Source organism: Hemitrygon akajei, chromosome 11, assembly GCF_048418815.1.
Source record: "Hemitrygon akajei chromosome 11, sHemAka1.3, whole genome shotgun sequence".
Classification (NCBI taxonomy): domain Eukaryota; kingdom Metazoa; phylum Chordata; class Chondrichthyes; order Myliobatiformes; family Dasyatidae; genus Hemitrygon; species Hemitrygon akajei.
The window spans coordinates 39,209,118-39,221,704 of record NC_133134.1 but is presented as its reverse complement, the minus strand read 5'-3'; the positions used below and the strand labels follow the sequence as shown (position 1 = coordinate 39,221,704).

The 12,587-nt window shown below is 38.0% G+C and overlaps 1 protein-coding gene across 1 annotated transcript in view; it reads right to left on the bottom strand.

Annotated features, from left to right (window-relative positions):
• Window positions 1–5,635: 5,635 nt before the first annotated feature.
• Window positions 5,636–12,587, bottom strand: part of wipi2 (WD repeat domain, phosphoinositide interacting 2) — a 78,146-nt gene continuing 71,194 nt past the window's right edge. Inside the window, exons 11-12 of the mRNA XM_073060660.1 lie at window positions 9,453–9,583; window positions 5,636–6,482 (exon numbers count right to left, since the gene is read on the bottom strand). Of these exons, the coding sequence (XP_072916761.1) occupies window positions 6,364–6,482; window positions 9,453–9,583 (250 nt within the window). The 3' untranslated portion in view covers window positions 5,636–6,363. The remainder of the gene's footprint in view (window positions 6,483–9,452; window positions 9,584–12,587) is intronic.

Here is a 12,587-nt window from a genome sequence, read left to right as displayed (position 1 = left end):
GCACTTAAGTTCATTTGCTATTTCTTTATCTCTCATTATGACTTCGCCAGTATCATTTTCCAGAGGCCCAATATTAACTCTCACCTCCCTTTTATTCTTTAGAGAACTGACAAAACTTTTGAAAAAAATTATCGGCTAGTTTGCCCTCACATTTCATCTTTTTCCTTATAGCTTTTTTAGTTGCCTTTCGTTGGATTCAAAAACTTCCCAATTTAAGGTCCACCTGGGGAGATAGTGTATTGGGATTGGTTATCCATTGGGGAAAGAAGACAATTCGCGCCAGGGAATTTAAAGTCAATGAAAAGATCCAGGGTGTGTCTGGTGTAATGGATGTAGGTAGGAAGGGACTGAACAAAGGGGGATAAAACAGAATCGAGGTACGCAGATATAAATTTGGTGGGGCAGAAAAAATAGGTCTACCCGGACAGGGAGATTTTGGATCTTGGGTAGGAGGTAGAACCAGAAGGTGCGGGGTAATGGAACTATGAGGTTGGTGGCAGTGGAAGATCCCTAGAGTTATCAAGGTCAGTGATGGTGTGGGTGCTCCTTAGTGGGGTCCTGCTCAAGATGTATGAAGAGGTGTGAGTTACCTGGCCTCAGCAAGGTAGAGGTCAGTCCGCCAGGCTACTACAGCAACCCCCCTCCCCATCTGCAGGTTTGATGGTGAGGTTAGGATTCGTGCGGCATGGAAAGCTGTGCGTTCAGGAGTGAGGTTTGAATCGAAGGGAGGGGTGGTAAAGTTGAGACGTTGGCAGTTAGCAATAAAAAGATACAGAGCAGGGAGACCAGGAAGAGGAGGGTTGAAGATGGCCATCTGAGAACATTTAGTCTTTTACTGTGGTGTCAACCCACCCCATTGAAGGTTAACAGTAGTTAGCACTACTTTTCACAGCTTTGTGAATGCTTCTGTGGCTTTCACTGAGGAAACCGCTGTTCTTCATTAAACGTATTTTGACTATCTCTAATGTTGGGAGGAAGTCATCTGTCCATAGACTGTACAGAGACAGTGGGGCATTTAACAGAAATACTTTTCTTAATACAGTAATTATAACCCAGAATGCATTGCATAAGTGGAAGCAGATTCAGCAGGAATGTACTTTATAGGTGGGGGGGGGGGGGGGTGAGGGGAAGCGGGCAAACTAAAGGTTTAGATTGGTTGTCCGGTTCACTTAAAGAACAACTGAGTCCATTAGCCCACTCCAGCTTTTCTAGTCATATCTTTTATCGATTCTACCTAGCGGTCTAAACCCCAACCTCCCCCCCCCCCGCAAGATGTTGGTGCCTTTATGCACTTTTCATTTGTTAGCTATTTATAATTATCCATAACATGTGCTTTGGTGCCATCTCGTGGTGTTAGTGAGAGCTGTAATACACAAAGCAATACAGTTTAGAATCCAAGATCCACTTATGCTAATCCTAGACTATCAAAATAGGCTATCAATTTCTCCCAGACTCCGCCACTCGCCTACATACTAAGGAATGTTTACAATGGTTGTAATTTAATCTACAAGGAAATAAAGGTAATGGAACTATAATGTTATGAAATATATATTGAAACTAAAGCTCCTGGTGAAAATTCTCTCAATCACAGGAAAACGTGCTAAATTCACCAGAAGTCACAATGGATTGTGGGTTGTGAAGGCAGCAGCTCTACTAGTTGCAACATAGTGCTTTTCCTAATCAATTAAGTAAAGCTTTTTTTCTGATGTACCTTAAGAGATTGCAGTGTGCCCTAAAGTTTCCTTCTTGCCACGCAGTGACATCCATAATCATTTGTAAACAAACCCTAAGGATGAGAATGTGGCAGCTTAGATGAGGTCTACTGGCCGAAGAGACAGGGAAAAAACAAAGCAGAAACAGTGGTCTTAGGTCTAAATGAATGTCTGGTATCTGGAGTCAAATCTTTGGGGGTTGGGGCTATTGTTGGTGGTGAACAGATGAAGCTGAAGATGAATCATAGAATTGTACAGCACTGGATAGACAATATGATAATATTCCATGACTTCCTGTTTATACGATACTGATAATAATTTCACTTTAACAAAATGACCCCATGTACTCACCTGCAAATTCTATAAACAAAATAGAATCAGAATCAGTTCAGCTTTAATAGCACTAGCATATGTCATGAAATTTCCTGTTTGTAACAGCAGTACATTGCAATACACAATACTAAAAGCTATAAATTACAAAAAGTTCATATAAAGAATAAGTAGTGCAAAAAGAGGGGAATAAAGAATGTAAACTGGCAAAATGAGGCACATGTTATGGATAGATGGTGATATCAGTTTGCCTAAAACAGTTGATTCATGTCGTTTGTATTAAGGCCATGAAATTTTCCATTAGTCTAAATCAATCCACTTATCCAATGAAATTAGGGTATATTGAGGCAAATCCACAGTAAATAATTGAAGTTTCAAAAATACACATCTCTCTACCAAATAAAAATCTGAAAGCATAAAAGCTGTTGCAACCAACTCAAATGAGACAAACTTGCAATTTATCCAAAGCAGCATCAATACATGTTACTCTCATAAGTCCAACTGGTAAATAATAGGATTTCCATTCAAAAGCTCTTTGTCTAAGCTTATCAGTTCCTGGTTGAATTCCATTTATTTTTAAAACATACAGGAGTAAGCAGTTATTACCTGCCCTTATTTGTATCCCTGAATTTAAAAGTAACAATCAAGGGAGCTGCACCAAATCCAGGCCTCACTTGGCATCCAGTTGTTAAGGCACTTTTCTAACATCGAGGTCCTGACACCCTTTTAACTCTTGTGAAGGGCTGAACAGGAGGTTGGTTCATACTTCCAGTAGCCTGCTGCAGAAGATTGAAGTAGATTATTCTGCACCACCTGAAACTTAGCTGCATCCAAACATCCTGGTATCAATCAGCAAACCAGAAAATGTTTTTAAATAGTTGAAAGTGCTGTAAATACTTAGCAGGTCAAACATCATCTATGGAGAGAGAAATAATTAACTTTTAATTACAGCTGATGACGAATTGCCTTGAATTCTTCATTGATTATTGCCTTCAACTCCATGGCATCTACTGCAGTCATCACTGACTGAACAAAATTATTCTGTAGGATAATCAGCTTCAAAATTATAAGTTGTTGAGTGGGAAATTCACTAAACATCCATAATCTATCTGTAGAGAGGTAGCTGAAAAGGGTGGGAAAACCAAAGTGGATAATATCTAGCCCTTTTTTTATTTTTAATAATTTTCTGTTGAAAATGTTTATTACAGATTCATCAGTGCTAAAATGTGCAAATTTATTGTCTTCACATTGCAAAACACAATATTCACTTTACCAAATCAACTTTCAGTTATTAAAAACTTATATCGTAATTTTAATCAAAGTCAGGCGATGAAAGAATATCAGGAATGAAAAGGACCTCTTTTATAGAAGACGTCTCTTTCCAGCTTCTACTTCCTAATTTATTCAAAAATCCAACTGACTCAAGGTTAAAATCCTCCTCTGTGCCTCAAGATTTTTTTTTCTGAATTAGAAAATAAATGCATCCTCACCAACAATTTTGCTGTCAGGAATAGGTTGTTGTATTATTGCTAGAATGTTTTTTTTTGGTAATAACTGGTGCATAACCATGGAACAATTAATGCTGAAAAAATTAATTACAACTCTAGGTTCATAGTTCTAGATAGTAAAATTCTTGGGTGTATAAACTAAGGAAAATGTCAGTGTCCAAAACTAATTAAAACATACAAAATATAGTATTTTACTGTCCTATACATAATTTGCTTACAACATATAGACCCTAATGTGCAAACAGAATTTGCAAATCATTGTATTTTTTCCAACATCTCTTGTTCTTTTCTTCACCATCTCACATCTCCTGAACCCCTCAAGTCTTGAATGATGGTTATCATAAACATTAAGTAGTTTTCCTGGAGTACAATCAACTGGCCATTTTAGAACCAAACAGCAGCATGGCTTTACCAAATATTCTTATGCTACATCTAAGCAATTTTTGGCTAGCATCAGATACTGTATATGAAAATAACCCAGCAGCATTATTTCTTGCACTGAACTAGAATACCTGATTACACTCAATTTTCTTGAATATGATTATTAGGTGATCTAGTCCAATCAAACAAGAGCCTTTTCAGGTTGAAACACCTCTGCTGTATGAGTCTCTTCCAGTATCTCCCAGTGATAAAATTCTGTAGTTCGCTAACCCTTCAATGAAAATATCAGATCTTAATTTACTGCAGAAAAAAGTCTACAGATTAGCACAAGATGTGCAACATTTGTGGCTTCCCTTTTCAGTGCAATGTGACTAACATAGAGCTTTTTCTCCCCCAACTCAAAGCACTACCAAGAATTACACAATCCCATTAAAGGAATAAAAACCTTCAACAAGTATAGTTTCCTTAAGGGAGGGGAAGGGTTTCTGCCCACTCCAAAGAATGTTTGAATACCCCATATTTGTTACTCGGGAGAACAATTTACGCACCACTGCTAACGTCTGCCATCCAACTTCTGAAAAATTAGTTTTTCAATTTGCTCCATCAGTCTTTAAAAAAATCATTTAAAGTGGAACATTTCAACGCTGACATTAAAACTGTAGGTATTTTATCAACCACATTATTGTACAATTCTTATTACAAATTCAGCAAGAGGTCATGCAAAGCACCTTTCAGGACTTTTGCATTACAGTAGTTACCAGGTAGAACGACTAACTCTGGATGCACATTTCACCCAAGCATGATCACAGAAGCGAAGTTTAAAGAAAAGTGTGACTGAAAAGCTGCAGTATATTTACTAATTTATCTCCATGTCTTTGTTATTGAAATGTCCGTTATTCACTACCTCAGAATTATGACGACTGGCACTTCATAACTGACAAATCTGCAGTATTACTAGAAGAGTAATGGCGAAACTTCTCTAACCACCAGGATTGACAAAGGAAATGCCATATTTTGAGTAGCCGTTGATTGTATCAATTGAAATAATGATACAAACTGAAGAATTACAACTGATTGAAGTGTGCCACAAGCCAGTATTCCCCCTCTATCTTAAACAGGTGGGTTTGTATTTTTGAGATGATCCAATTATCTGCAAACAATAAAAAGGTATCTCCCATGTCACTTAACATTGAAAATGGCCAAATTCCAGCAAACCAGTAGCTGTAAATTACTTTCCTTAGCAGTTCTTAAAAAATGTTTATATTGCAGTATGATATATTACAGTCACTCAACACATTCAAATGACAACACTCAAGGTTCACTTTACAGTTGTAAGATGAAGCATTAATTCCATGGTCCCATCTACTTATCAAATTTTAATAATTAGCATTTGAAATGTATTCAATAGCAGCAACTGTCAAAATAAAGAGTCATCCATTGCAAAAATTCCACTCACTAGAGGAATTTCAAAAACAATTTGCTGTTGAGAGACTTCGGTATCAGCTGGGCACCAGGTAGCTGAAGCTTGGCCATTGAGACAGGAAATGCAAAATCAAACAACAATAAGTATACCAAATCTTTATAGAATCAAGTGGATTCAAAATATTAACTCCCCCCTCCCCTAGCTGTACGTATAGAAATGCAAGGAATCAGGTATAATGTCCTATATATCGCTTCTCTGAAAAAAAATCTACTATCACAAGATTTTTAAAAAAACACATGGGATACCACCTTTTATTTTCAGAGTAACTTACAATTATCCACTCAACATTTAAACCCTTTGGATTAAGATTCATTCTTAGTGTCACACTCAATGAACAGTCTCTTTTGGAGCAAGTTTTAAAGTAAACTCAATAGTTATTTCCCCAAAGGAATGAAATTTGAAGGACCACAACTTCATACTGCTGAGTCCATTATTAGCAAATGGACAAAACCACACAGGAAATTACAGTTACAGGAGGCTGGAAGTGATTTTTTTTAAATTAAAAAAATGGGTTGGGATAAGGTTGCTACCTTATAACTTTGGAAACCAGTTTCCCTGAATGGAGGGACAAAATGTATTCTTGGGAAAACAACTGGACTGGCAATATTAAAGTGGCTCCTATATTCTCAAATCTTGGCACATGTAAACATGCAAAGCTAGTAGGCTCCAAGGCTGCATGAGGTGGCAGTTTTTGGCTGAAAAGGGGAAAAATACATTATATTTAATCAAATTCTTCACATGAATAAAAGCCACTGGGGAAGAAAAACGATATATTTTGTTTTCAATATTATAGAATTAAACTACAGCTACAATTTCTTTTTCATTCTTAAAATGTTCCTTCCATATTTTTCTTCACTCTGTCCTGCAACAATAAAAGTCTGCAGCAGCATCACAATTCAATCTATTGCAAGTGTTCTCTCCCAGCATGTGCCAGTGTACAACTCAACGATCACTCGCTCTTGAGAATCAGGGGAGGAGTCTCATTGTCCTCATCCATTCGCAGTGTGCCAATATTCAAATCATCATCTGGGTCAATTCCACCCACTGCTCCTTGGTCCTCTGGATAGGCTGCATTGAAGAGATAATATTAAAATACAAGTTCCAGTTATTTCAGCAACTAATATCGGCATACATTGGAATACAGTCAATGCAATAAAGCTCTAATTGATATAGTTTAAGTGCACATCGTTCCATATTGAAAAAGTTAACAAATCTGATTTTACAAAGCTAATGAATCTTGGAGAAAACTTAGTGAAAGAAGAGCAGAACTGGGTACTTAACATTCCAGGGTAAAGGTTGTTATCAATACCTACAAAATGTTCAAAGTAAATTTATTATCAACATGCACTTCTGCTCCCTGACACTTTCGCATTTCAGACATTCTGCTGGTGTCTTCCACTGAATGACACGGAGTTCTTATTAAGTTCCTCTGCCAATTCTTTGTCCCATATACTACCTCTTCAGCGTCATTTTTCAGCAGTCCAATATCTACTCTCACCTCACTTTTATTCTTTATGTATCTGAAAAAACTTTTGGTATTAGAACTTAGAAATTTACAGCACATTACAGGCTCTTCAGCCCACAATGTTGTGTCAACCATGTAACTGACTCTAGAGACTGCCTAGAATTTCCCTAGCACATAGCTCTCTCTTTTTCTAAGCTCCATGTACCTATCAAGAGGCTTTTAAAAGACTCTACTGTAACTACTTCCACGCACCCACCACCCTCTGTGCGAAAAACCTACCCGACATCCCCTCGGTACCTATTTCCAATCACCTTAAAACTATGCCCCCTCACGTTAGCCCTTTTCAACTGTGGGGAAAAAGCCTCTGGCAATCCACACAATCAATGCCCCTCATCATCTTATACGCCTCTATCAGGTCACCGTTCATCCTCTGTCACTCCAAGGAGTAAAGGCCAAGTTCACTCAACCTATTCTCCTAAGGTATGCCCTCCAATCCAGGCAACAACCTTGTAGATCTCCTCCGCACTCTATCGTATCCACATCCTTACTGTAGAGAGGTGACCAGAACTGAACACAGTACTCCAAGTAGGGTCTGACCAAGGTAACATATCCTCACGGGTCTTAAACTCAATCCTAAGGCTGATGAATGCCAACACACCAGTCACCTTCTTAACAACATTATTATTATATTCTGCCTTTAAATTGCACCTACCAAAATGAACCACTAAGGAGAACGCTGTTATTGGAGAATTCAGGGAAACTGACGGTGAAAATATTGAACATGTTAAATGGTATTATTAGATGCCAGATGTTTAAAAAAAGAGCAAATCCTCAAGGTCAGATGAAGTGTATCCCAGGCTGATACAGGAGACAAGTGGAGAGATCACTGGGGTCCTTAGACTGACTTAAATCTTCAGAATTACACCAGGGAATCACAGGTATGCAAGTGTACCATCAGTGGTGGTGAAGTTATTAGAAAAATCCTTGAGGAACAGGATTAATCTATCCTTGAAAAGATAGTCAGCAGGGCTTTAATTAGGGGAAAATCCTCTCCAACCAACCTGACAAAATTTTCAAAGAGCTAACAAAATATAATGATGAAGGAAGTGCAGTTGGTATAGTCCACATAACTCTAGCAAGGCCATGGGAAACTAGTCAAAAGACTAGATCCCATTGTGTCCAAGGCAAGAAGGAAAAATTGGTACAAAATTGGGTTGATAACAGGAGACAGAGGGTGATGGTGGAGGATTGTTTTTGATTGAAAGCCTGTGACCTGTGATGTTTGGACACTTACTATTTGTTATACATATTGATTATTTGGTTAGGAATGTAAGATGAGTATGTTAACATATGACATGAAAATTGGTGCTGTTGATAATAAGAGTAATCTGAGGCTGCGTGACAGTATCGATCAGTTAGTAAGAAGGCAGAAAATTGGCAGTTGCAACTCAATCCTAAAGCAGGAAGTGAGGCACTATAAAAGCACTAATAAGATTTGGACATGCACACTGAAAGATCGAGCCCTAGGGAGTACTGAGGAACAGAGGGTAACACGTTTTCAGTATTACATAATAAAATTTCAAAGCTACAAATGAGGAATTTAAAGCTCCCCCTTCAAACACCCACAGCTGAACTGATTACACCTTCAGTAAGCAGGGACTAATAGTTCAACTGACATTTCCAACTTTAAGACAAACAATGACCTGTCTGTCTGAAGAGATCATGCCTAATAGAAGCTGGGTTCAAACTTAAACTTATTTCAGTAACTTCTGATTTAAAAAGTGACTCCACTGCCAAAAGTGAATCTCTGCATTAGCCCTATCAATTACATCAACAGATAAGTATTTCCAATGATCATAACATTTCATCTCCGTAATTTGAATAGTCTAAACAATAATGGCTTGCAAAGACTGGCATTGTTTCTCGCTTTATCACTCCACTTTGTATAATTTATGAAGCTTTTGGTATGCACGTGGTCATACAGATTATAAAATCTATCCACATCTGGCTTCATCCTAGTAGTTACACAGCACTACTTGGACAAGACACCATCTTTATGACACTTATCTGAATGGTAAGAGAATTAGCAATATCAAATTGGCAGCAAATTTTTTCAGCACATATTCACGTTAACTAGAAAGTAATCCTATTTACAATTTCTGTTCTCCTTTTATTCCATGGCCCACTGTCCTCTCCAACTAAATTATTACTTCAGCTCTTTACCTCTTCCACCTACCACCTCTTACATCATCCTCCTCCCACTTTCCTTCTCACATGGTCTTACCATCACTTGCTAGCTTGTACTCTTTCCTCCCCCTTCCCCACCTTTTTATTCTGGTTTCCGCCTCCTTCCTTTCCAACCCAGTAAAAAGGTCTCAGTTTGAAACATCGAATGTTTAGTCCTCTGCCTGTCCTGATGAGTTCTTCCTTCATTTTGTGCATATTGCTTTATGCTTCAAATGAATCTTCTTTAATCCAACCTGTTGTCATATTCTATTCTTTTATCTATTCATAAATTAATGTAGTTTTAAATGTATTAAATATAACTAGGTGCAAGAACTGCAGTTCCTTACCATGCCGTGTTGGTGATGAAGGAGTATAGCTAACTTTGGCAGCAGGTGAACTGTATGTCTGCGATACTAATGGCCGATCGTGTGGTGAAGGCTCCAGAATTTCATTGGCAGGCTCTACACTACCATCTAACCTGTGAGGAGAAATCAAAAATCTTTTTAAAAAAAAGAACAAATGTGAAAATAACTCCCTCACATTTCTTCAACACCCACCCACCCCCGGCCCCAAAATTGTAACACATACCATCTAAACTACTAAAAGCAGGTTGAGTTTCTTTTCAGATATCACCATTTTGATCTTCAATTCCTTTTTTCTGCTAAATTTCTCTTTATATTCTTCCTCTTCTCTTTTTCCTGATCACTAACATGTCACTTCTAAACTGCAGTTCCCTTTCTCGATACCAACTTATACCAAAATCATTGCAGTCTGGAAAATGATTACCTGTACTTTTTTTGTTTTGTGTGTATGAAATCAATTTAACTTAGTAAACCTGAATATTCCCAGCTGAAATTGCGTCCAGTGGGAAACTGGCCCAGCCAAATCCACACACAATTCACATAAGCCCAGCCGATACTTCTACTAGATTGGCCATGCACCAAATGATGTCACAATCTGTGCATTGTTTGATTATAATATATACTGGTAACAAAATATTTATACTTACAGAGTTAGTATGCAATCTACAATCTTAACAGAATTGTCACTGAACATCGTAAACAATATATCCATTTATACCAACATTGTACACATTAGGACACTTGGCTGGTCAACATCAATACACAGGGGCACTTCATTCAAGTTATTAATTCTAACTGCAAATAGGTGAGGTCCCAGCATTTATCCTGTGGCACTCCACTAGTTAATGACTAACAACCTGAAACTGGCAAACAAAAAACAGGACAAATAGGTCAAATGGACTGCAGGAGGAAATTAGAGCACCCAGAGGAAACCCACACATTCTTGGGAAGGAACATACAAACACCTTATAGAGGATACCAGAATTGAATTCTGAACTCCGACACCCTGAACTGTATTAGCATCACACTAATTGCTAAGCTACTGTGGCATCTTTTTCAATGTGAAATGATGAGTTGATAATCCAAAAATGTCCTCTTCATGGAGTTCCAACCTATACAGATGTCAGTTCCTGATAAAAGGTCTCAGCCTGAAACATTAACTATTATTCCACTCCAGAGATGCTGCCTGACCCGCTGAGCTCCTCCAGCATTTTGCATTTGTTAGACAAAGTGAGATGTCTCTGGTTGTTTGAAGTCCCTGCAAATTCTCTGTGGTAGATTCCTAGCACAGATATTTTTATCTTTATTCATGATCTTGAATGTTTTGATTCATCCTGACAGCAATATGTTATTATTTTTCCAACTATTATTAAATTATCATTTACTAGTATTTAAATGTACTTCCAATGTGAAAATAGATATTAGGCCACCTTGCTCCACCAGTTTTTGTTTTCTTTTATCTCTTTTCCTCTCTTTGCCTTCATCTATCATACCTGCCAGTGCCTCCACATCTGCCGCTGTTCTCCTCACCAACCTGGCATAACCTGCCTGTCACGTATCACCTCAAGTCTACCAAGCACCTTGCACTCTTCAGCCATGATGGAATAGCAGAGAAGAATTGATGGACCAAATGGCCATGTTTTGCTCATATGTCTTACAGTCTTTTCTCAATTATTACCCACAATTGTATGTGTTCTTATTTTGTGCAGTAATCTTATCAAATGCCTCTCAGAAACCCAAATACATTACATCTGGTGGTTACCTTTATTCATTTTGTATATTACATCCTAAAGAACTCAAGTAAGTTTTGTCAAACACAATTTCCCTTCCATGAAACCATACCGAATCTGTTTGTCTTTAGATTTCTAAATGTCCCACTTTTACTTTCTGTATTACTGATTCCGTAATTTCTCCAATGATAGATATTGGTCTACCAACTCACAATTTCTCACTTTGCCTTTTTTATATATATATATATATAGTAACATTTCCTTTGCAGTTTTCCAATCCTCTGTGACTCCTCCAGAATCTATTAAATTTTAATTTATTCCAACTAACACAACCACTTTCTTTGCAATCACTTCAAGACACAGGATGCAAGGGATTTGATCCAAGAATGTGTTATCTAGTTTGGCCAGAACTTAACAAATGATAAAAATAACTTTAAGCTCCTTCCTCTCCATAGCTCCTTGACTATTTTATTGGCATTTATTTTATACTGCTTTTGCCATGATAATTATTTAGAATCTGAAGTCATTATTTAGAATGTCTTCCATTTCTGTTTCTCACTGTTAACACCCTCTCCCCACCGCCCCTCCAATTCTCGGGTATCAGCATCATATTGAAATGACAACCGGTACAAAGACTTTAATGTCACATGGTGTACACTGTAAAACCTAGCAATCCAAAGAAAGCAACAGGTTCAAGTGGAAGACAGACTCTGATGGATGTGAAGTTCAAGCTGAAGAGCAACAAGAGTGGGAGAATGACAAAGGAAACCAAAAGAAAATGCCAGCAAAACAGCACTGGCTCATCTTCCAGCAGAGTGAAGGAATAAAGCATTAAAGTTTTATACAATTGTGTCGAATCCACACTTCAGTGGTTGATAATGGTTCACCAGTAGTTAGTCAAGAGAGCCCAAATGACAGATACTGGTGCTTCTCCTGCAAGGTTCTTCTTATGGTGGCCCTAATAAGTTTTCATCACTCTGGCATACAGGATTGCCCTCCTGAGACTGATCTCATTAATGTGAATGGCATATTTCTTTCATCAAATCCATGATCGCCTCCATATACCATTCTTGCCCCTTTCCTCCACGATGGCCACTGCAAATGTTGCTGTTGCTTGGCTGTCTTCAGAGTTTGCCTTTAAGGGCTCAATTTTTCCAAGATGTTTAGTCAGAGTAATACAACATGGAACAGGGCCTTCAGCCCAACTTATCCATACCAACCAAGATGCCTGGCTAAGCTAATCCTGTTATCTGTGTTAGACTCATAATCCTCGTAAACCTTTTGTATCCATGTACCTGCCAATGTTATCAAAGCTGTATTTAATTAAGCCCAACCCTGTATTACACAGGTCCAATTTTAGCAGAGGAACTTGAGTCCACACCGACATAAT